The sequence below is a fragment of the Aythya ferina genome (assembly GCF_964211825.1).
Source record: "Aythya ferina genome assembly, chromosome: 3".
Classification (NCBI taxonomy): Eukaryota; Metazoa; Chordata; class Aves; order Anseriformes; family Anatidae; genus Aythya; species Aythya ferina.
In genome coordinates this window covers 95,449,910-95,476,049 of record NC_140298.1, presented here as the reverse complement: position 1 = coordinate 95,476,049, position 26,140 = coordinate 95,449,910, and the positions used below count along the sequence as shown (strand labels likewise).

The window sequence follows — 26,140 nt, the reverse complement described above, 5'->3', positions numbered from 1 at the left end:
CTAAACTAACCATAGTTGTGATATATTTAGTAGCCTTGGTATGTTTTCCTTCCAGCATCCATTTGAATTGTGTCCACTTTTGGAACCCACAACACCTGTCTGCCAGGAGTTCTTCATTTCAAGTTCCTCTTCTGTGGAACAAAAAGGCACTTTTCTTGTTTGTTCTGCATCTGCTTTCTGCTAATTTCTTTTGATGCCCCTGTCCTTTATTTGGAAAAGCAAGTGAACAGCCATTCTCCCCAGCTGCAATCTTCAGGCCACTCATGTTTCTGTAGGCCCCTCTTATATCCACCATCAGTTGACTACTTTCCAGGCCATTTCTAGGCCAATTCAATAATACAAAATCTATTCCATACCTTTGATCATGTTAGTCACTTAACTTAGGAGACATGATCTGCCAATGGTGTGTAGGCAAAGCATAGTTACATGAATAATAGTGTTCATTGTTTAGCTGTCTATTCCTAAGAAACAGTAACAGTGTGTGCCTTTCTTATGTGTACCACTTCAGCCATAAGACCTGTCCAAAGCTCTGACTGGAGGTAAAGCACTTGAGATGCTTTCAAATGAGCTTTGATCATTCATGTCAGAGAGATATAAGAAGTTTACACTTACCATTGTTCTCTTTCTTCTATGCACTGCTTCAGGAGCTGAGTCAGCAGCAGCCAAGGTGAATCAGCACTTTTTCTGCCTCAATTCACAGCCTGAACTCCGAATTTACCCTACCATCACTTTTCCTGAGACTCACATAAACTGTGGAGCTCACCGCAGGAGGTGGAAAGTTCTTAAATTGCTCTCACATGTATCACCAAGACAGGCCTGAACATACACAAAAGGATACTGTTTTTAAACAGTATCTTTGGGGCTGCTTTACCAAGTTACAATAGGATCATGAAGTATTTTGGGTACCTATCCTTAACACCTTAATGTCTTCCATAGTCTACATCTGCATCTCCACATAGAACTGGATGAAAAGTAAGCAGTCTTTGGTCAGTAGCCCAGTTCTTCATTGCTTGGGAATATCATAAACCTTCACCATAGAATTTTAGTACTGAGGTCAGATAAACTGGCTTTTCTACCCCTTTACAGCTGCTGCCATAGCCTGAACCACAGGCAATAAAAGCTGTTTGGAGGGCAGATGCATAAGCCTTCCACACCAGCAAGAACAACACGGACACCTGCTTATTAGCATGTTGTCAAGTCATGCTCTCAGTTATATGATGGGCTGTTATTTTTCAGCATGGTGCTGTGTTTTTCTTCTGTGATAGGCCTTTAGGGTCATAGTATGTCAAAGACATTGTCTCACTGGGTGAGTTAAAACTTACAAGGGTAGGTCTCTATACTATTATCAGCCTTTCACAAACTCAAATCTAATGCTGTGTCAGCAGATTGGCTGTGGTTCTAAAAGGAGTGATTTCTTAAATTGCAGAGTGGTAAGAGAAAATAAAATTTGTGCCATTGCCTCAGCTAAAAGAAAACAAAACTGCTTTTTCCTTTTCTGAAGAAGGCCTTACACTTAGCACATGTAATTTTCTTGATCATGAATATAAGCATTGAAAATGAACAGTCATGTCATTGATGAGAACATTTAACAATTTTGTAAGAATATTACACTTCTTTGTGACAAGAAATAAATGTCCCTCATAATTTTTTCCACCTGCTGTCAAACACAAATAAGGAACAAGACTATCAGTAAAGGTTTTTGACAATGATAAATACACATGTATTTGATAAGCTTATACAACATTCTTTTTATAATATTGCACACAAAGATCCTTTGGCTATTCAAAATATATACATATTTGTTTCCTTGTTTTATTACTATAAACTAATACTCTACATAATATATACTAAGAGAAACAGTAGAAATATAAGAATTTCTTTTTGTCTATTTAGACTGAACTACTTTGCAAAACAGAACTTTCACTGTTCTGTGGAATAGAAGTACAAAGCTAAAACACGTCTTTTTAAGCATCAGTCAAACAAGGAAAACAGGAAAACAAAAAAGCCACTGTTGGCACTCTCCGGAGGCATTCTGCTTCTGGGGAAGCAATGACTAGAATGCCACTGAGACAACTGAGGTGTGACTCCTATATGTATCTACAACAGTGTCAATACAAACTACTGACAGCATGAGTGTCAGATTACTATTCAGTATGGAAAATGGCAGTGTCACAGTATTGTTTCAACAGCATAGCTGCAATTTTGAGCTATATTAGCATCACTTTGGTCTTGTTTCCCGGTGTGTCATCAAAATTCACTTCTAACCAGATGGAGCTGGCCACACCTGGGCTCAAAGATGTCTTCCTGGCACAAACTGGTCAGGAATGATTTTGCTGACTTTTATAACAAGTAGGAGAAGAGAAACAAAAAGGAATATGGGGGGCAACATATAGCACAGGGAAGGAAAAGACTATAATTGTCAATGATATAAATTTAGATTCCAGTAATCACACTACCATATTACCTCTTTTTTTCTAAGAAAAATATTTTCTGGAAAAGGCAAGAAAGATTGAATCTACTTTACTGTTTCATTTGATATGCAATAAGTTACTACCTCACATGAAGAAATGGTGGTGTTCAAGATGTCCTAAGTAAGGAAGGTAGATAGGGGTAAGGTGGATCACACTAGAGAGAGAACTGAGGAAGATTCTAATGGTGATCCTGAATGAGCAGTTAAGATCCAGTCTTAGTTCCAGTTAAGTCTTAGATCCAGTTAAGATCCAAACTTAGTTGCTATTTTCATTATAAGCTTGGAAATAAAGTGTATGCTAATGAAATTTGCAGATGGTTTGAACAGAGACCTTATTAAAACCGGAACATAGAAACAATTGGATGAGCTCACATACTGGAATGCAGTGAAATTAGAAACTAATAAACAGGCAGCTGCAATGACAGACCTCATCAGCTGGAAATATTAGTCTATCACAGAATAATTAAGTGGCCCTCAGAAAACAAACGTGTGATCCTAGGATAAATCACATAAAGTATATCTAGAAGTCCAGTATTAACATCATGGTACATGGCAACTGAAACACTACAATTTTGTATGCTACTTAAGAGAGTCACATTCAAACTGGAAAAGGTACTGACAAGAACTGTTACAGTTACTGCGAAAATGAGGAGCCTACCTTGAACAAAGACTCTATAATGGTTGAAGTCGACAGTCAGAGATGCTTTCTGGTGCTTTCTCCATGCAGGCAACATGCCCATTTGCAGCTTCTCCAAGCATTTCTTCCCACCTGTGCACCTGTAATGGCCATGAAGCATTGGACAGAAGACCTCTCCAAATATTTTTTGATATACAAGCACACAGGTGCTAAATAAACAGATTGACTCACTGGGATTTGCTGCTTTGGGGGAAGTAATGCACCTCAAATTTTTCAGCGTAATTTGGATTCATAGTTCACACCATTAATTGTTTTGATGCCTAGGAAGCATTTAGAAATTCAGGGAACTGTTATTTCTTTGGAACAAGAGCTATTCTTTTTGATTAGGATGTCAAGTGAAATGCAACTTTTACTGTTCCTTCCTTTTCAGGCATAATATAACCTGGAAAACTCTTTCTTCACAGTGCAGCATTCTGTAACTTCTGTCATAGTAAGTACTGACTGTACAGAAACCATGTCTAGTAAAGCCTGAAACAACTATGAAGTCAAAACCATTTCAGAGAAAACTCAGTGAATTCATTGGATACTTTCAGTATGGTACTTACTTGCCTCTGTAATAAAAAGGTGGATACCTGAAGCCCAACGTTCTTTGAGCAGTCCTTTGCTCTGATAACGAGATGTAACAGCTTCTTGTAGCCACTAAACTTCACTGTCTTTATGACTGGAGAATCAGAATATACAGCTCTAAGTGTACATTTCAGCATACCCCCCTTTAAAATCTATTTAGAGCAACTATAAAACCTGCTGCTACTTTTCAGTTAAAGGCTCAGACACAACCCATGTTTGTTTGTTTGTTTGTTTGTTTTTACTGAAGGTCTTTCAGACTTGCATCGTAGATTAAATATTATGCTTGGACACAAGTACAAATTGATGCATTTTTTAATTATGCTGAAATTTCCCTCAGTCTGGATTTTATTTTATTTTATTTTAAAGTTTTATTAGAATTGCTGGCTCTAGGATCTTGATGTTTCTGTCAGCTTTGGTTATGTGGATGGAGTGGGTTTATATCACTGACATACCTAGAAATTATTTACCAAAAAAAAAAAAAGTAGTTTTCACAAGTACGTTGAAGATAGTACCATCATTTTCTTACTAGTTTTCTTATGTCATAGTTTCCAATCCCACACAAATTCAAAGAGACTGTGTGGATGTATCCTATTTTGAAATAATTTTACTCATACATGCTGTACAGAAATTGATGAGCTTACTAATTTCCTGAACATCCCAGTTTCATGTTTTTAAACTCCATTGAAAGTTCACAGCTATTTACTAATTCTACCCATAATCACTAATTTAGCAATGGCTCTGAATCTAAGGAAGCACTGACGTGCAGTAACTTTGTTTTGCCCCTCTATTGCTTCTTAATTTCTGCTTCATCATTTCTCAGATGAAGAGGATTACACGTTGAAGGTTTCAGAACAGCATTGGTTTATGTAACACTACAGCAACATCAGCGCTTCTGAGCTGTGTACACCATGTAATGAAGTTGTGCATCACCATTTTATTTTAGAAAAGGTGTGCATCTTCTTTCTCATTGTTTATGTCCTTATGCTCACTAATGTCTTTATTATTATTGCACTAGGGAAGACATCAGGCTTTCTATATCTTACTTCCCTTTGTCATCACATTTGCTACACTCCAGCTTTCTATCACAGAAACCATTTTCCTTAAGGATGGGCTCACTGTCCTCAGTAGCACAGTTGCCCTCAAGCTATTTTGGACACTTGAACACTGCCTGGTCACTCCTGTTTGCTAATCCCCATTTTGTTGGCTTGCTCAGTGCTTTTTCTCGTCACACACCGGGTTCAGAGGGTGCTGATTTCCTTACACACCTCTCTACCAAAGAAAACTCTTCAGAGAAACACCATGAAGAGAGCAGACCATGAACCTCACGCACTGCTTTGCCATAACTTTCCCTTTTTCAAAGCAGCTTTGAAAAACATTCCGCTAGCTCCCCCATCACTACACTCAGCCCGAGCTGCTGGGAAAGAGCCCTTATTTTACTAATGCACGACTTATATTTTTAGTTTCACCCCCACAGCCTCCCCTCAGCCTCAGCCTCCGCCAGGCACTGCTCCCCAGCCCCCCGGCCGGCCCCCGGCCGCCATTTCTTGGCCGGGACGCAGGCGCGGCGGGGCGCGGCGCAGGGCGCAGGCCCGGCGGAGCGGCGCGGAGGCGGGTTTGAACGGTGGCGGCTACCGGAGCCTGCGGGGCCGGTGCTGTGCCCGGCCGCCGATGGAGCCCGTCCTGAAAGGTACCGGCTCGGCCGCCCTGAAGGGAGCCCCCGGGGTGGGGAGGGAGTGAAGGGAGGAAGAAAGGAGGCGGTCCAGGGCTTTGGGCTGGCAGCCTCCTCGGAGAGGGCAGGGAGCCACCGGCCCGTAGCCGCCCCTGCCCGAGCCCCGTGGCCTGTCTCGGTTCCTCCAGCTTCTTTCTAAGTTTCTGCCTCCTTAGGTTGTCCTCTTGACTTTCATTTTGCTGCCCCCTTTGAGATGTTGTAGCGTGAGTGGCCTTCTCCAAGAACCCAGCTCCGAGTTCAAAACGCCTCCAAACGCTTCCTGATTTCCCTTGCTTCCTGCAGTAGGAAAACTACACAGTGTTTTGTCTCTTGTTGGATTATATTAGCTCAAATTGGCTAATTACTGTACACCATGCCTTAGATCCTGCTGCAGATACACGCTGAAGTAGAGTTTCCCTGTAAGGTCCTAGCTTGACCCTCACTGGTAGGCTCCAACCCCTTTTTCTGGCAGAACTGTAACTGTAAAGGTTACAAAGTATTTGATGCAAGAAGACATTGTGGTTTTTTTTTGAAGATGAGTGCAACATTTTTCACAACAGAGCAACCAAGCAAAAAAAAGTAACTGACAAAAAGCTGTCCTGGTCCTCTACCAAAATGAACATGGGTAAAAAACAGTGAATTGGAGTAGGCTTGACTTAAAGTCCCGTAGATATCTGATGTTATATTACTGATCATCATTTTCTTCCTTCTGGTTTCACTAAGTTTCATAAATCTCTTAGTTTAAAAAATAAATATATATATATAGCAATTTCAAACATTATTCTCTATGAATTACTACAGTTAGAGCATTGTTGTGTTATACATTTAAGAAGAAGACGTGCTACTATGTAATAATAAATGATTTGGAAGGGCATCCCTAGTAACTAAAATAGTTAAACAGTGTTTGCTAAGGATGTACTTTTAAAATTTAAATTGATGCTTTCAAATTTATTCATGAGTTCTGAGAACTGTCTGGCCTGCAGTTTGTTTAAAGTTGGTTTTGGTGAACTGGCATTCTTCCAGTTTTCTCCTGATCCACTATCCCAAAAGGGAAATTGGTATGGCCAATCCAGCTATAGGTCATCCTAACAAAGGAATTATTACAAGTTTCATTTGCTTATCCCTCCATGTCATCTGGGATTGTGACTTTTTTTTTTTTAAGACTTTCTCAGTGAAGGCTGATTTCATTCCTCAAAAAGATTCTTAATCTGGTTGATAGAATAAGCAGCTTAAATGCAATATTTCTGACGTTCCATAAAGCAGCTGACATGAAACTTTGTTAGCCCCTGTGATAAGTACTTAACTTCAGGGTGATTCAATATCAATAATGTGGAATTTTAAGTAAGTTTTAAGTCAGTTGAAAATTGTTAAATGATGTTTCTGCAGAGTTTTATGGAGGTTTGTTGAAAGAATAATTCCATGACTTATTTTGTTATGTTTGGTAGCCTATATTACAACACCTATTTTTAACATTTTTGATTAACCTGAAGATTGGCAATGGTTTAGTCATATGGGTAACCAGTTGTGTAAAGATGCTGCTTTGCTTGTCAAAAAGTGAAAAGTTGTGTAAGAACTGTCAAAAGTCTTAGTATGTTACATTTCAACTAATTTAAGGGACAGCAATACTCTGAAAAGAAAAACTGTTGCTAACATGTGATGCTCAGTTTATTAAAAGCTATACTTCACAGAATCATAGAATCATTAGGGTTGGAAAAGACCATCACCCTACCACCAATGTCACCTATTTGCTACTGCATTCAGCATGTATTAAAGCAAATTTTTGTTGGAAAGGTAGTTTAACTAGCTTTACCGTAGTGAACTAAAATGGCTCTTGTTTTTTCTCTTCTGATCCAGGTATTTGTGCATTTGTAGAAGTCTGGTCATCTAACAGAACAGAAGATTACTCAAAAGCCTTTGAGAAGCAACTTCTTGACATGGGAGCAAAAGTAAGGACTTTTTTTTGAAGCAAACAGAATAGGAAAACTCTTACTCAAAAACTAGCTTATTTGTTCTGCTTGTTTATTTCTTTGTAGTAGGAGTTTTTAAAGGGCAGGAAAAAAATAATCACAGATTCAAATAGATGAACATACTGTAAAATTCTTATTAGTAGTGGCAGATGGGAAATGTATTTAAAGCTTCATTATCTATTTAAAAACCTCTTTGCATATTAATACAGTAGCAAATATATCTCATCAAGTATTTTTTATACTATAGAGGGGACAAACCAAATTTAGGGGTTGAAAATCTAAGTTATTTACATGTTTTGTTTTCTTTAACTTCAAGGCAGCTGGTCTGTTGTTACAATGTTTTCTAACCTATGTACTGTTACATTTTATTCTTCTACTCACTGTCCTACAAATACAGTTCTCTTCCAGAAAGTGCTAGTAAAAATACATCTAAGATGTGTCGGTGATTTTTCCATATCAAATATACTTGAGCTGTAGGTACAAAATGTGTTTAACTGCCAGCTGTAAAATTTCAGCTAGACACTGAAGTCAAACTAGCATCTTGCCTTCTTGCACATTATTACTGGTTAATGGAGATTTTTACAACCCACATTATGCTCTAAATAACACTTGTGTGAACTCCCAGTGCTTTTTAATTGTGCATATGTAGGTGTCTCTCACTGTCATTTAGGAAGTTTTGCTAACATCTCCAAAGTCTCTCTCACTGTATGAATTTAGCTGAGGTAGCATGCCAGAACAATAGAACTGTTTTTATTGTAAAAGGAAATACAACTCACAATAAGTAACTTGAGTAATAAAAATCTCTAGTTCTTTTGGGCTGTGCTGTGAGATCTACTGAGTTTTGTTCTAATGGCTTCAGGTTTTTCTTGTGGAAAATATGATAAGGCTTCAAAATTCTGTAAGTATTTTGAGTTGATCTTAAAGTAGCTGGGTATGGTGAAAGGTACAGATGAATGGTACAGATGCATCTGTTCAGCAGATCATTTTGAAAGGGGGTGATCCTTTTCCATCATTATTTCATTCCTGGCCAACACTTCCTTCCCTTTTTTATGGCTGAGCACATGATAAGAAACTGGCTTGGCTCGCTCTTTCAGGAAAGAAATTTCTCATTTTGTTTTCCACTAGAGTGTTGGTTCAGACATACCAAGTTAAGGTCAACTTATCAACAGAGGACCCCCAGGGTAAGGGATGGGACTGGAGAGGGGACTGCTGCATGCAGCAATGTCTTGACTGACTCTTCATAGTGAGAGGGAGGCCTTAAGGTAGTGTTGCTCCATAATTTGGAAGCAAAGCCATGTCAAGCATCCCGACTCCTTAGGATGTGGGCTCTGAGCATGATGCTAGCATAAGGGACTATGTGTTTGTATCTACAGTCATAACATATTCTGAAAAAGATTCATTGGTCATGTATACCTAGATATTTGAATCTCTTGCTTTTTGTCTTCAGAGGAGCAATAAATAAGCTTGCCATCAAAACTATTTGGAAAAGCTAAATAGTCTGCTTAAAGACAAAAGTAGGTCCAACACGTTTGGAGCCAAATGTAGTGACTCAATTGAGAATGCAACAGAAATCTGCACAACTACTTCCAATTGGCTGTGTTGAGGAGATGCTGCTGTAAAATACGAATTAATAGCATGGTGACATCAGTACAATAACAACAACTTATCAAATAGCTTTATGTTTAGTTCCAATGAAGTGAAATTTTGGTTGTAAAGAATGGATTTCTAGAACTAAGAAGGTTGTCATTTAGTTATCAGTAAAGGTTGGTAACTTTAGCACAGTGAAAATGTCAGTTGTGACCTTAGCTGTACTGACTTAAGCTTTCTGTATTTCTCACTCTTTTTAAAGTGTTTCCATGTGATTAGTTTTCTTAGCAGCATCAACCTCCCTTCCCACAGAACTAAAAGTGATCACTGTTGTTGAGAATGAGTGTAAACGATGAGGTTAGCTGTAATCTAAGTCCGAGTTCTTCACTAAATTAAAGATATAACTGGCATTTTTTGGATAGTGACAGCTAATTTCTGTACTGGCTGTTACATAAGAAATAATGTTGAGCTACTTAAATAAAGATGTTGTAAGATTAGTGATACAGCTAGAGTAGGCAAATGAAAATAGTAATCTAGAAAAAAGAAGTTAGAAAATAAAAGGCTACTCCAGCCCTCTAGGGATTTCTTGTGTTGGCTTGGCTAATCAGACTTGGGCTTTGATTGCTTCAGGCTCCTTGCAAAGATGGGAAAGATCAAACAGGTCCTTGATATAATGTTTTTATGCTATTGTTGTATCCAGAAAAACAGGCTATCTATAATTTCATTAATCTTGTCTGATTTTCAGACTCAAAGATCTGCTCTCTGTTTACTTCTACAGGTTTCAAAAACTTTCAACAAGCACGTAACTCACGTGGTCTTCAAAGAAGGACGTTTGGCTACATGGAGAAAAGCACAGAAGGCTGGTGTAAAAATAGTTTCTGTACTATGGGTGGAGAAGTGAGTACCATTGAGTATAATGAATGTGACCCGTTCCAGAGAATAGATTCTGGTATTTATTAAAATACTTAAAGTACACTACCTTTTTTTTTTTAATGTACTTGAGACAGTGATAAGTCTATGAGTAATTGATTACTTTCCTATGACACTATTCTTAAAACAAAAATGCCTTTCTTCCACAGAAAGATACCACGTTATCTATTGAAAAATGAATGTGTTGAAGTAGTTTCATGGTATGTTTTTTAACAATGCAGTGTTCTACTCCTTTGCTCTCATATAACATACATAGGCAGTGAAGATCAGATATTTATGTTGAACAGAATTCTTCCATTTCCACATGAAAAAGCACACTTGTACCAGTTCTGTAATTATTCCCCATTGAGAGAGTATCTCATAGCAAGAAAAAAAATGATCCATATCTGGCTTTTAAGACATTTGGCAGGTTCAGCATGGCACCGCTTGAAGATTTTCATCTACCACAAGGAAATAGTTAAAACAAACAGAAAAAATATGAAATGTCAGCTTTGAAGCCATCCATGAGAAAATGTTTGTGGTTCGTGGCATGTCCTCCAAGTTTTAAGAGGCCAAACTTAGATTTCAGATAAAGTGGGGGGAAAAAAACAACTACTAGTTTCTAACACTCCTTGTCTTTATTTTTGTAAATTACTGTGATGATGGGCCATGTACTATACCAGTTAGAGAATGCATAGAGAATTAGCAGTCTGCTAAGTGCTGGGGGGAGAAGCAACACTGAGCTCTGCTGCCAATTAAGTGTAGGCCAGTACAACTGCAAAGCTTTCAATGCAAGTCTGTGAGCCAAAACAGAAATTCATGCAGTTATGCTGAGGCAGAATTTTCCTGTTTTTATATATATCAGATATAGAAGCTATAACTTTACAATCCAGCAAGCCTTAACACTAATGAAGAAATCTTGTAAGTTCTCAAAAATGCACTAGGGATGCAAAATGTTATTTATGTGACTGTTTCCTTCTGTGACCTACAGCTGAGTGCACATAAGGATGATGGTCATTCCAGTGGGATATTTGGTTATATTTTAAATATGCTTCTGAGCTAGAGAAGTGTATAAATATGAAATCTGAAACTGTAGTCACAGGAACTATTAACTCTTCAAGGACATGCAGGTGTTACAGTAAAAAAGAATCCCAGGAAAGTCCAGGTGAGTAGCATTTGCAGTAGCAGCAGAATAAGAATAAGAGAAGCTCACAGAGGATAGACCAGGATGTGTCACACAGAAATGTGATCTCTGTTATAGCAGTTCCAACCATACGAGTCTTCTCAACAGTACTGGAAGATGTTGGGTGGGTGAAACCTTTAGAAATGTTTCCATAGTATTACCTAAGTGGTTATCAAAAAATAAATGAAATAGAGCATTAAATTTTGTGTAGTGGGATGACGTTATGTTACCATAGACTTGTAGAATGGCTTGGGTTGGCAGAGGCCTCTAGATGATGCTTTTGGATCATCTAGTTCCAACCCCGCTGCCATTGGCCAACCATGTGGTTGAAATCCTCCACCAGAATAAGAGCCTGCAAGCGTGATGCTTCTTGTAGCTGAAGCAAGAAGGCCATGGTTATGTTCAGAATATTGCCTGAAATAGCAGCAAGCATGGCAAAGTATAAAATAGTTTTATCACAAAATGTAATTGAAGAGACAAGAATTCTTCAGCCTCAGAAGAAGTGAGAGTGGAGGGGGGAGAGACTCCTGTGAAAACAAAGATTCATAAAGAGAGACTGAGTAGGAGGGAATTAATGTATATTATCCATTCCCCAGTGGAAGAATTGGAGAGTATCACATGAATCTGGCTGGAGGTAGATGCAGAGAAAGTAGTAAATGATTTTTAGCAAAGCATAGTTAGGCTGCAACTCCTTGTTGGAGAATCAGTATAGACTGCAAAGATTTACATGGGTTTTACAAAACACTGAAGCAATTAAACACTTAATACTATGTTTGTTTTTTAATAAAATTGTCTTAGGCTATCCCTAAACCATAAATCTGTTGAACATAACAAAGTAAACTGAGAGTGTTTTGCTGTGTTTTCATGTTCTTACATGTTCCTGGGCATCTTGATATTGGAAACAGGATGCTGGAGTATATTCTATTTAATCTGGAGCCTGCGCTTTGATGTTTGAGCTCTGAAAACACCAGACAAGGAAGCAACTCATAAACAATTACTCCAGCATTTCCTTACTCTTCTGCTTTATGCCAAATATTTTCCCACTTAACAGCTAGTGGGGCCCTACTTCCAAAAAATTCTGCATGTACACTAGTGTTATGTTCTCCTGAGCAGTACTTGAACCTTTCATAGGAACATGTCCATTGATTTGAAAAAGTGTAGTGTCTGCTTTTCTCCATGGGAAAAAAAAATTATATATATATGCGTGTGTGTGTGTGTATATATATATATATAGACTGTCAGGGTCTGTGTGAATGTTGCCTCAATTTATTTTGAGTGCTGTTTCCAGTGATATACCCGAGGTTTTATTGGAAGCTTCTGCTTTGTAGTATGAGCATCTGTTTGCATCTAAACACAATGAAGTTCCATAGTTTAACAGGAAGTAATTTTATATAGAAGAAAACTTTTAAAATGATAGTTGAAATTTAAAAATATTTTAAAATAATTGTGGACTTGCTATTCATTTAAATATATTATAAGTTTAATGCAAAATGAGTGATGCTTTTGGGATCACTGAGCTGTTTTTTTAGTGCTGCTTTGACTCAAAGGTCTTAATGAGCAGTCTTAAAACAAACAAACAATAAATCCTTAGGTAAAATGGAATTACTAAAATCTGTGTCCAAAGTAAGAACACTTAGTCCAAATCTAAACATGATTGTGAAACTCTATTTGTCTGTTCTCAGTAAGGCTACTCTGATTTGTCTGCAAAGCTTAAAAAAAATTCTATAAGATCTTTAATGCTCAACCCTTTTTCTGTTTAGTTTCTCTGAATTAACTACATTAATTATCTGATTTAATTTAAATTTTAATGTATTCTACATCTGTGTTGGTCATTATCTAGAATTTAATAATAGCCACTGAAGTCAAACAGATTGAATGTCTAACTGATACTCCAGAGAACTCTAAATTCAGATAGTTTGACAAATATGTGTAGTGGTTTGGCTCTCTTTTTTTCTTTTCAAAACAGTAAAGCGTTAGATTGCAATTCGATGAATACAAACTTTAACGCGGTGTGACACTAGGTGTCGCTAGCATCACAGTTTTGAATGACTGCTGGAGGAATTCTAGTAGTTTACTAAGTCTTCTGCAGTCTTTCATGTAACTAGTTGTATTATTTAGTGAAAACACTATTCAGGAATGAAATGTTACAAATTTTGACTAAAATAACTTCAATTAATGTATCGATAACCAAGTTCTTGCCTCAACATCATCCATGGTGTACGCATATATGACATTCCAAGATAACGTGTCCTACCAATCTAAAGTCAGTCTTTGAATAAGAAAAGATAGGGTCAATCTAGGGGTAAGTTGTCAGTTTGTTTTTTTTTTAATTATTAAACAAATATAGATCCCTCCACAATAGGGGTTTGTTTCAAGCATTGCCTACACAAAGAGAACACAGAAAACCAAAACTAAAGGGTAAGAAGTAAAAGCCAGATGAAGCCTACCTTCTCACTTGCCACAAGGGGAGCTTTGGATTTTTTTTTCTTGTTTTTAATAACATTCTGTAGATTAGTGTCTTACTAGCTAATGAAAGATGAAAACCTACAGTCTGCACAAAAGTCAGTGCCAGATTTCAGGTTCATATGAATCTGAAGGACTTAATACAGTGATTTTTGAATGTGTGTGGGAATAACATATGAGCTAGAATCTTTGACTTTCAGAGCATTGAAGCAGCAGTTTAGAGGATATCATTAGGACAATGTTATCATGTCTTCTGTTTGCTTTAATGTAAAGTAGTTGTTGTTTGTTTGTTGTTGTTGTTTTTTTTTTAGCATTGCAGAAGTTATGACAAAGATATGCAATTGGGAAGGGTCTAATTATTACAGGGCTGATTTTTTTTTTTTTTTTTTTTTTTTTCAACAAAGATTCTCATTCTTAAAAATTAAAGATTGCATCTCTAATTTATTTTACAGGTGTCGAGAAACTGGAATACATGTTGATGAGTCTTTATTTCCTGCAGTATACAATAATGAAGGATTACTGCTAAAAGTGAGTAAAGTTTGAATTTCCTGACCTTAGGCATAGAAACTGTTCATTTTCAGAATTTCTGTAAACTCTGTCCATCTCAATAGGTTTTTAAAGGTAGACTATGGCTGTGATATTTGACACCTTAAGAACAGATAATAAAAAATGAGCTTTTATATTGGTGAATAAAAAAACCAAGATTTAAATTAAGATTACATAATGATTGACTAATCGAAACCAAATGACTGCAGTGTGCTTTGTGTTTCATTGAGCTGTGATTAATGCAGAAATCCTGATTTTGAAAAAAGTAAAATAAAATAAAAAAGATCTGAGCTTTAGCTTTTCTGCAAGCAAAAAATAAATAAATTAATGGCTTAGATGGCATTTAATCTAAAGTATCTGTTTAACCTTTCTGTCTTCATTACAGTTCATTTTGAAAAATGTTAACTTCTGCAATTGTCCGTGATTCTTAAAGAGGTGATTATAAATAGCATAGTGCTAAACATTGATAATTAATACTGTGATAAAAGTAGGCAAGTAGGAAGTCTAGTTACTTTTGGCCAATTCTTACCACATACTTAAGCTTTTTATGTATCCTCTAGCACAAATGTATGCAGCCAAAAGACTTTGTAGAAAAATCTCCAGAAAATGATAAAAAGCTGCAGAGAAGACTGGACAAGATGGCTAAAGAATTAGCTAAACAAAAGATAGGAATTAATGCAGGTAAGTATTCCTTTGGACTAATCTTCAGATATTTTGAAGTTATTTCTTTAAAGCACTTAAAGGTAGTTTTTAAATTTTATTTTTACACTTTTATGTATCTCACTATAACAAGTAAAGTCGTTTTACTTTTTACAAAACTGTTTGCAAGTTTGTGGTATTAAGGTACCTGTAGTGGTTAGGTATAAGGGACTTTATTTATTTATTTATTTTTTTAAGAAAAGAGAACTCATTCTGAAGCTGGTATAACATGCAAATATTAATGTACAAATGCAATTTCTTTGTGTAGAAACTGATACACCAGTTTTATTATTTGAAGATGATGGTTCACTTGTGTATAGCCCTGTTAATAAAATAAGAAATCAAAGCAGTGGAATGGAAAGAAGAATAAAGGAGATGAAGGAAAAAAGAGAAAATCTTTCTCCTACTGGTAAGAAGTTAAATTTTATTTATTCATGAACACGTACAAAAAGCTGCCATCTTTATTGCTACATTTCTTCCACTCTTTTCTTGCTCTGTCCCTTGGAATTATTTTCATACCTTACTTTTCTTGAAACATTTCTTTACCTAGACTCAAAATGAAAATGTTTGATTAGAAATATATAAATATTTAAATTAAACATAACTTGTGATTCAAAATACTTCATGGGGATGTGATCTGACCATTGGAATCAGACAGCATTAGTCATCATGTGGATAGCATTTCTCAAAACATCAGTCCACAACTCACTTGAAATGAAGACTTGACATTTTGAGCTTTGAATTCCACTGACCTGGGTAACATTAAGGGATGCTAATCACAGAAAGGGATGCACACAGAAAGGGTGGTGCTCATTTCTTCCTGCAGTCTGGTGTCAGGACTGTGACTTTGCCTATGTTTGTGGCTATGCCTATATTTGGCACCCGTTGCTTTGTTATGATTTGACCAGAGTTCCTTTTAAGCGTAATGACTGGACCCGAAAGCTGAGTATAAATTTTCTTCTATGTCATTTGGATTTGAACTGAACTTAGAATCTGTGAGCTCTCAAAGCTCATCTCTTGTGTAGATTGTCTCTGACAACAATATCTGAAGGGAGACTGGATGTACTCCCTTCTTCCCATGTTTTGAGTTGGTAAGAATGCTTTCTGGTTTTTTAGTTTCCATATTGGACAGGATATAAGTAGTAATGGAAGACAATTTTTGCAAAAAGGAATTTCTTAATCATACAATGAATTGGGTTGTCAGGGACCTTAAAGATCATCTAGTTCCTCACCTCACAGAGGTAAGGTTCACCAGTCTGTAGTTTGCTGGGGAACACAACACTTCTTGGGAATTCTAATAATTAAAAAAGACTTTCTAAGTTTGTGAATTGATATTATACATTGGTTGAACTTTACAAGATTCTAAATCTTATTTCCTGTTAAATTCTAATATTAATACTATAATTGACAAAGATTGTAACATTACTACTTCAGGGCAACAGTTTAAAAAGGAGTTCAAAATTAATAAGGTTCTGAAGAATGATATTAAAAAAAGCCTAACTGAATAAAAAGAGTTGACTTCAAAATACAGATCCTAGTGAAATAAATCTAGACTTGAGTTTTCAAGTTATTGTTAGAGCTTACCTTAGTGTGCAAGTACTAATGAGGCCTAACTCATTAGATTTTTGTTAATTAGTATAAAAACTGTTGAAATGTGGAACATCTTTTGTGGGGGAAAGTCTGTAGTGACTGACATTTTAAGAAGTCTATGTCAACTGAACTGTCATTTTATCCCTCTAAACATAATTGTGGAAGGAAAGTATAGAACCAGTGACACATCAATTAAAAAATTAAATCTAATTTATTTTAGTATATCTTGTATCTGTTTTCTCTTGAAGTTTGAAGGTAAAGCTTCCAAAGGTTTTGAAAAGCATTTCTGCTATAACAAGGCGTTGCTACTAATTGCAAAATTTGATTCTTTAGTTAAAACATCTCAGCTGGCTTAGATATGTCCGTAATATTTCATGAAAGGTTTGCCATCATTCTTTGGTTTCTGAGTACTGAGTTTCTAGAAGAAATTTGATTCAGTTTGTAAAATCTAATAGCTTTTTTGTTAGTATGTAAATTCGAGTCTAAGGATCGTTAAGGATTCTTTAGAATTAATTACATGGTTATAATTAGTTGTCAAAGCAACCGCTTATCTCTTAAAATTGAGCTGTTTTGAAATATGAATAGATGCTCTGGAAATATGTATGTTTGCACATAGGGCTAACTAATTTATTATTTACAAACTCCTAGCTTCACAAATGTCTGAAACACCTCCTCGTAGTTCACCAGGAGACTGCCCGCTGTCTACCTGTTTAACAAATGCAGAAGATGCATCGTTACAAGGTAACTATCACAACCTTACTTAAATATTACTAAATTTAAACATTTAGTACATGGGCTGTATATCTTATTTTGCATGGTGATAGATTTGTACACTGGAAAAGCAACTTTGTATGTTTCCCCTACCATTTATATTTAAAGTTTAATTATTTTAGTTTTGTTTATTGGTGAAATATATAGAAGTAAGAATAGAAGGAACTGGAGCGTGAGAAGTCACATTGGGTAAATTCTCTGCCCTACTGCTGTGCTGCTGTTGTCATTTCCTCTCCTTTGCACTGTTCCCCCTTAACATCATCTTGTTCTGGCATGCTATCAGTTTACTGATACCATGATCTTGTATATAACACAGAGTACAAATTAAACAGTGTGATGTGGAAATAAAAAAGAGAAGTGAATGAGAGAGAACTCAGAACTGAAGTGTCCTCCAAATTTTTAATGGAAAAGCTTGAATTCAAGAGAAAACCTAATGCATTCTCCAGCTTGATTATTCAGGAAGTGAAGACAACAGCAGAAATAAAAAGAGTAAACATAAATCAGCTTTTAAAATGTTTCATGGTTGTAGTTGAATTCAAGTGGTTAATTAAGGTTCTTATGCTCAGAATGCTAGGCTTTAGTTCCTGTGTTTTGGCATCACAGGAGGACATAAGGAAGAGTTTTTTTGTGCAGGCTGTTGCGCTATGTCAGTATTAATATCACAGCATTAATGAATAATGTATGCCATGAGTAATGTACATTAGACTCATGTCTCCTGTCAGTCACGTGAGCAGAAAGCTAAGTTGGATTTCAGTAGAAAAGTAACGAGAAGAAAGCTTCAGCTTATGAGAAGAATTCATAATGAGGACCACTTGAGTGCACTGCCTACTCCATTCTACTCAGACAGTAAACTGTATCTCACACTTTCAAAAAAAAAAAAAAAAAAAAAAAGTATACTGACATCATACAGAAAATCTATCATTATTGATGTATACATTATGATACCATGATGTATTTCATTTCATCTTAACTCTGGGAAAACTGCAAGGTGGTGGGTAATGCTGTGGTAGTAAGAATGACAAAGGTAGTTGAAAACTAAATAATCAATGTAAAATCATTCTGCTTTTCTTCACGTATTAGCGTAGAGAAAAAAGCTTCTCTGCTTTGTTTCAAGAAAGCAGAACAGGATTTGGGGACGCTTGTTACCACTTAAGAAGACATGGTAGTTAAAACTAGCATAGCTTCTCGTCAGCATAGAATGTGCTTTGTTTCTAAATTGATTTTCTGTTAATATTAGGTGGTGAATCAGTTAAAAAAAAATTCAGATAAGTGGCTAAATCCTTGTTGACTTCTTACAGGAATTTCATATGTATTCTATTGAGAAATTTTGTACTGTTTCTGTTTTGTTAAATGTTTATATTGCTGCTTTTCATATTTTGCAGAAGAACAAATAGAAGTCTGCTTAAACTCAAGTGTGGATGATCTCTGGGGAACTGATAAACCAAAGAGACAGAAAAAAGAAATAGCAGAACCCACCTGTGATACTCAGACTCATATTCATGTTTCCAGGAGTGCATCAGTGAATTCTCCCTCATGTAGCTATGACCAGAAGAGCTTAATCCCAAAACAACCGAACAGAAGCCTAAGTAAAAAAAAGATCTTGCAGCATACTTTCCAAGACAATTTAGAAAAACATCTAGAAAAGTTTCCAGAGAAAAATCAGAAGGATGAAAATACCATGACTACTTCAGTTGCAAACAAATATTCTCCTCTCCAAATCAAGGACTTGGGTTATTTTACTCCTTCCCGAAAAACAGCCAAGTTAAATACTGTTCCTGCTTTGATTCACAGTCTCTCTAATTCACCTGTGAGCAGCAGAGACTTAAATACATGTTCACGTGATAGAAGTTTCCCTGTTGACAGAAGTGATTGTCTTCCAGAACACAAGAAGGGGAAGAAAATACAAACACTGTTTAGCTTGAAACTGTCTTCTGAACTGCGTGCATCAGGGTCTAGAAATGAGTTCTTGAAAGGAGTTAATACTTACAGCAACGATCAGTGCACTGAAGATGCTTCTTATGATGACTTCTTTTCCTCATATGATTTGAATAAAAATGAAGTACAGGTAGAAGTCCCACAAGAATCACAGAATCCTTCTGGTGTTTCTTGCAAAGAGTCTTTAAGAATCATGGGCTCAATTGATATGAGTTCCTGTAAGCCACATACTGCTGAGAAAAGCAGAAGAAAGTCTATTCAAGCAAACGATGTTTCGGTAAAGAAAACATTCAAACCAGCTGAACATACAGAAAGTGTGCCATTAAATTGCATGTCTGATGGTGAAAAAGCTGAGATGGCAGAAGCTCTAGATTCAGATCTTGTGAATAAACAGCCTCACCATGCTCATGAAAAATCCTACAGAACTGATATGAATTACTGTACTCGTGCTACTGGTAAGTCTGTACATAGAGCTGGAAAATGAAAAGATACCATACTTCAGTAGAAATTCTTATGCAACTAAGTTGCATTCTCAAGGGAAAAAACACTGTAATTCTGGTGTTCAGAATTACACCAAAATAAAAAAAAAATGCTGCAGTACTGACTTTTCACTTAATAAATAAATGAGTGCATAGGAGCCAGAGGAACACACATATGTATTCCCATATGTTACAAACATAAAGAAGCCACCAAGAGATAAGGAAACTGTGCTCAAAATGCAACAAAAGTACGTGGGCTGTCTTTTTTTCTTAATGCTTGGTATTCTGTGAACTATGCTGCTGTTGAAGACCTAAAGAAAATGAGGCCTTCATGTTCACAATGTTATGGTACTCATGTAAACTTTTTATAAGTAACTACTAGTCATAGCATAGCCAAAATTATTCTTATTTCACAAGTTAAAATTGCTATTTCAAATTGCAGGTAAAACACCAAATTCTATAATGGAAAAAAATTATTTCATTTAGCAATTTCTAACTTTTGCTGTAATGAAGATAGGAGACATTTGAGGGCACAGAGGCACAGACTCTCCTGAGTTGCAAGGGACCCATCAAGGTTGTTGAGTCCAACTTCACATAGGGAACAAAAAGAGGTGCAAAGTAAGCATCTCTTTCAATTAAGGCTTGTTTATATGGAACTCATCTTAGTTTTTAATAATTTAAGAATAATTTTTATACCTGAGCATTCTCAAGTTAGTTTAGCATAAGTTATTTCAGTGTAAATATACAATAGAATATTGAATTTCAGAAACTCGGGAAAATTCTGAAACTACATTAATAAATTATATAAAATTTGTTATTTAAAGCACTGAACAAAGTCTTGGTTTCAGACTTATGAAATCATCCAGTGGAAATGTTGAAAGGTGACTGTGTACGTACCTGTGAGAATCAAGTTAACTGTGACCTACTATTTTCGTTTACAAAATACATCTATGTTTTAACACGTTAAAAAAAAAAAATTATGTGGGTGTATGTCATGCAAGTATAAGTGTACAACCATAAATGTATGAACCCACTGTGCATGTTTTATGCCATGTAGCAATGTACTTGTATAGATGATCCTTGATTGTTGCATTTCTTGATGTCAAAGAACAGTTTGCTTTTTCATTAAACAATCAGAAAAAGTTTGGGGGGGATGGAAGGGGAGGAGGAGAAAATGTTTACTACTTTTAAAATTTGGTATGTTAGTTAATTTGAGAGTTAATTGTAAACGACAAATTTTAGTGATCAAATTGTCATCAATGTTCTAATACCTTATACTTTTATTTCTGGACAACTTGTTTAAGCTCCCAGGAGGAGAGGCTAAACAGTATTCATCAAACAACAGTTACCAGATGTTTATATTTTTTACCCTTCTTGGTTAGTTAGGAACTTCTGTAAGCTTCACTTAGACTTTGTAATTTTAATGATTGTAGTGATTTTAATGATCTGTGATTTATCAGTGATGACCATTTTTCTAAGTATATGTTTTTTTAAGCTTTGTGCATCTGTTGTGTAGTCAAGTAGAACCTCAAGTCTGACAGCTCAGATGAGCTCACTTGAAAATGGAAGGGAACAGTAATGAAAAATGAGTCGTGTTTTCCCTATTAATTCAAGTTCTGTGAAAAAAAAAAATTAAAATAATGTTTTAAACTTACTTACTGTGACATTGTAATATGGAATCATGCATTTTTATTAAATACAGGTTTAACGTTTTCTGATTTTTTTTTTGCTCAAGTAAGTTATTTGTTGTCCATGTTAATTAGTAAATAAATAGTAAATTGCCCTGTTCTCTGTATGTTCTACATAATTTGAAAACTGGGAAATGATGTACTATTTTTAAAAGCTAAATAATTATTTTTAATATATAGTTTAGAGGTTATCTAAATATATTTAAATATCTAACATTGTTCTTCCCTAGTTTTACACTGCATTTGTAAGTTAGTGGCACTCTTCCACAGTGTTTTTAATGACAAGAAGTAAGATTTGATAAGTATTCTCTGTATTGACTACTTGGAACTCTTTATTTTCAAGTAAAAGTATAATACAGAGGCTAACCTGGCAAATGGTAATGCTTATGTTGTAGCAAACTTCAAGCTCATTTGTACAGTACATTCAAGGCTGTCTGTCCATTTGTTCTGCTGAACAGCACTGGCATAACTGCTTATTTTCATCTTACTCCAAGTTATAAATCATGTAGAGAACTGTCACAGATAAAAGGTGTGAAATTAATTAAGAGTTATATTAAAAAAGAGTTATATATTAAAAGACCCCTATTCCAAATCACTTTTTCTTTCTCAAGTTTGTTTCTAGAGATTAAATAAAAAAAAATATATATAGTTCTAATTTACAGCAGCCATAAATGACAAAATTCAGTGTTCTGTAATCAGCAAGTTCAGGGGTTTGCATGTCAGTACCTAGATGTCTCAGAGTTACAAGATAAGCAAAATGCTAGCTTTACTCTGTCATAAATATCAGTTTATGGGCACACAATAATGCTATCTTTTGGGAAAATTAACGATCTACGTTGCTAGGAGAGTCTAAGATCTTCCTTGTCATTCATATTGTAAATCGGTTTACTTTGTAATCCATTCCATCCACTTACTTTTAGTAGGGCTGATGCTGGCATTTGAACTATACGGTTTAGAAGAGTAATACTTAGATTTGATGACTTAACAGGAGCTCAAAGCTACCACAATTAATAATAGTGGGCAAGGAGTGCAAGATTATGCTTTTTTTTTTTTTTTTTTGGTCATCCCACAATCAGAGGATGAACTGGGACTTAGAATTTTTTCCAGTCTCAACAAAAACAAAAAACAAAACAAAACAAAAAAAACTTAAGGCTTAGCTGAGTGAATTTTAGATATTGATGGTTAATGTGGAAAGCAATCTTAGTTGGCCAAAAGGCATAAACTAACATCAATTATAGTGTAATGGATGTAGCTCAAGATAAAGATGGGGAATCAGGAATATCAGTCCATTATTTGGTGCCAAAATTAACAAATTTAATTTAGATGAATGAGTTTTTACATGAAGTTCTAGGTCCAGAATGCCAAGTTGGGTGCTTAATACAGCTAAAATACCGTCTATGTCTTTAAAAGCACACATTTGAAAACTTGCTTAGATATCTGCCTATCATCTTTTTTTCGGTTTTGGAAAATGACAAACTTTTTACTAGTAGGAACTAACTTGTAACTAATTATTTATACTAAAAGGGCAAATATTTCAAAATAGAGGATTATGTTAATGTCAAATTTACAAAGTCTGATGACATTTGTCCTAGAGCATGTAACAAAATAGATAAATTGTTTCAGAACAATTCTCTCTAAGAACATGGTGGGCATATAAGCTTTTAGAAAACTTAAAGAAATTGCATTCTCAATAACCAAAACTTGACATTTGCCCATCCTGAAAAAAATAGGGTGACTAAGTCTGGATAAGTACAGAATAGATGTGATGTAGCTTGGTTGCAGTGACACTTGAAGATATTCTCAAAGTAGAATGCCATAGATAAAATTTATGTTAAAAAGGCATGATTTGACTGAATGAAAACTGGTAGCTAATCATTACTTTGATTTTTAACTCAAAGAAAATGGAAATTTTAAGGATAATATTCTGGTTCAAAACTTCTCACTGGTGATAAATAATCATGAATGATGAGAAGCTTAAATTGCAATTCAGAGTCAGTCTAATATGTTATAATGCTTCAGAGGGCTCTCAAGGTTGATTTTGATACCACTCACTGAACAATGATTTTAGATGGGGATTTGGGGGACCTAATCACAGCGTCATGAGTTTGACGAGTATTTGGACTAAATTTAGAGATAACAGTGGATGGAATTGCTTCAAAAACTTCTCTCAGCTTCATCAGAAATACCCTAGGAAAAGCTACTGAAGATGAAAACTTACGACTGAGCATCTGCTTTTTTAGATAAAAGGAACCAGCAGAAAAACGGGCAATAGACAGTGAAGATTTAGACCTAGAGGATGGAAAAATCTGGGGAAGTCCTGGTAGTCAGGAGAGAGGAAGTAGGAATTGGATTGCAAAGATTAGTCCTTACTTATGTAAGGTCCCTGAGCTGATGACCAGAAGACCTGTTCCTGCTGTCCTGTAAACTCAGAGAACCAGTGAGAGTGGACCCTAACGGGGAAGAGATCCAAGCATCCAGGTCTTTGGGCTTTAATCCCAAGTGGGGTAAGAGTTGAAGTGATCGAGCATTTGGGTCAAGAGAGTCAGGAGTATTTCATCATTTCACACTGTTCCCTTCCCCCCTTCCCCCCCCCCCCCCAAAAAAAAAAAAAAAAAAAAAAAAAAAACAATGCACACTTCCTTTTCACTGAGAGGGTTGTCACACACTGGAACAGGCTCCCCAGGGAAGTAGTCACTGCACCAAGTCCGTTGGAGTTTAGGAAGCGATTGGACTGTGCACTTAGTCACATGGTCTAAACTTTTGGGCAGACCTGTGTGGTGCCAGGAGTTGGACTTGATGATCTTTATGGGTCCCTTCCAACTCAGGATATTCTGTGATTCTATGTGTTGCCTTAGTGCAATGCCAAACAAAACTAAATTAGTTAAGTGGTTCATTCTCCCTTTGCTAAATGTGACTTTGTAAATACTGGGTTTAATGTAATAATTGTACCTGAAAGCCACATTTTCTTCTATTACACAAATGTTACAGTGGTGCTGTGTAAACTGCCATGAAACTTGCAACTTTCATGTGAAAAAGTGATGAAATTTTGACTTAGTTTAAAGGCTAGCATTTTAAAGTAAATCAGCAGTATCAGAAAATGTTTATAATTTGCTGTGTAGTCATTTTTTTGTATTCTGTTACATCAAGAATTAAGAATTTAAGTAGCTGACAGAGGGAAAATGCGATCGCGAGTTGTACATGCTGTTAGACTTGTAAATATGGATAGTACCTTTCATTATTTCCCAAAAGTTGTCAGAAGTTTATTTGGGATGAGCTGAATTTAGGCCACTTCAATCACTATTTATTAAACTTTCTTTAACTGGTCTAATCATTTCTTTGAAATGAAAAAATTAATGAACAGCCTAAAATAGACTCGATTGAATTAAATTTGGGAAAAAGATCTTCTTAAATCTTCAGTAGTTAAAACTCCATTGATCAAAAGATGGAAAAAAGTTTTTTCATCTTATGCCAGCAAGTTAATTTCTCAAATGAATCCAGAAGTTTATTATTTATTATTTATAAAAGTAATCCTGACAGTGTTGAAGAATTAAATATGTTAATTCACAAAATAAGTGATGAAAAAATACTGCTTTTTGGTATGCACAGTACAGCACCTTCTTATGAATGGTGCCTTTTTCTCAATAACTGATATGCCTACTACATGTGCAAGCAATCCTTACCTGCTAACAGCTTGCTAGATTCACTTACAAACTGTTTGAAAACATGTTTCAGACCTTCAGGTTATTTCACATAAACACAGTGTGTCCTGAAAGCACTCATATTTCAATAGGAATTGAAAAATGTAGCAACCGGTGCTTCAAACTCTGAAATATTTCTTTGTGTATTCATACACAAATTGCAAATTTTGAAGTAAAAAACTATGTAGCTGATTATCCATTTGAGGTTAATATATAGTATTCAAAATATTGGAAATCTGGAGTTTTACAATTAGTTTATTCACAAGATGAGAAACTGAAAGATGAAGTCAAATGTTTTAGTGTCGTTCTTCCACAACTGAAACAAAATGGAAAAATAACTGGTGCAAACTACTGACCTAGCTGTTTTAATGGTACTTAGCTCTACCTATGTACTAGGATAAAATAAGGGGTGACGGTTTCATTTTGAGTTTCTAAATTTGTACTACTCTTGGTTTCTAGGTGATGAAAATGAAGTTTCAGAGTGTGATGTTACTGATGGCTCTTGCAAAGTTTTTAATGAACAAAAGAATAAGCACAATGGGGGGGTGAGAAAAACTCGAAGACTCCAAAAGGTCAGTTTAACTACTCATATTGTTTGTTAAGCTCATTCTTGAACAATCCGAGTGCCTTTGTACAGGCAAATAGAAGTTGCATGCTCTATTCACTATCCATTTTAACTTTTCTGAGTCTTACTTTCCTTGAATTGTTATGTGAGTGGTTTTCAGATACGATGCATATAACCCTCAAACTCAGCTTTCTTAAAACTTGTGGCAGTCATGCCAAGATGACATTGTATAGCTTGGTCAGCCAGCTTTTTTAGTCCAAACATCTCTGATCTAACCTGAAAAGATGTCTGTTGTTTTTGGATAAATTACTGAATGGAATAGATTTTATGTTTTTATATGTGTGTATGTGGATGTATATGTATATATTTATATATGTATAGTGGATCATCCCCCCATGGATATATATGCAGAATAAAGATTTATGCAATAGTTGCTTCTAGATTCAGGGTAAAGCTAAATTTACGATTTGAGCTCAGTTTGCATGGGAACAAATTAAGTGAGATGACTGGGTCAGCACCGGATATTTTTTAGGTCATTTTCCCTTGCAAAAGTTTTGTTCTAATTACATATAGATCTCATCAACAGGAAAATAAATAGAATCTCTTTTCATCAGTAGT

The 26,140-nt window shown here is 35.7% G+C and overlaps 1 protein-coding gene and 1 long non-coding RNA gene across 6 annotated transcripts in view; one reads left to right on the top strand and one right to left on the bottom strand.

The window, feature by feature from the left end:
* Positions 1–18,957, bottom strand: part of LOC311435372 — a 105,585-nt gene extending 86,628 nt beyond the window's left edge. The window contains exons 1-3 of one of the 2 annotated variants that reach the window (XR_014692086.1): positions 18,835–18,957; positions 18,634–18,711; positions 3,129–3,247 (exon numbers count right to left, since the gene is read on the bottom strand). This is a non-coding gene — a long non-coding RNA (uncharacterized lncRNA). Of the gene's footprint in view, positions 1–3,128; positions 3,248–18,633; positions 18,740–18,834 lie in introns of both variants that reach the window. The other variant, XR_014692087.1, reaches the window with a different exon arrangement.
* The window catches only part of MCPH1 (microcephalin 1), a 129,506-nt gene continuing 108,682 nt past the window's right edge, over positions 5,317–26,140 (top strand). For all 4 annotated transcript variants that reach the window (XM_084516283.1, XM_084516284.1, XM_084516285.1 and 1 more), the window contains exons 1-9: positions 5,317–5,421; positions 7,297–7,388; positions 9,775–9,893; positions 14,004–14,079; positions 14,658–14,778; positions 15,065–15,205; positions 17,035–17,127; positions 18,540–19,547; positions 25,417–25,529. In XM_084516283.1, the coding sequence (XP_084372409.1) occupies positions 5,403–5,421; positions 7,297–7,388; positions 9,775–9,893; positions 14,004–14,079; positions 14,658–14,778; positions 15,065–15,205; positions 17,035–17,127; positions 18,540–19,547; positions 25,417–25,529 (1,782 nt within the window). In that variant the 5' untranslated portion in view covers positions 5,317–5,402. The remainder of the gene's footprint in view (positions 5,422–7,296; positions 7,389–9,774; positions 9,894–14,003; positions 14,080–14,657; positions 14,779–15,064; positions 15,206–17,034; positions 17,128–18,539; positions 19,548–25,416; positions 25,530–26,140) is intronic.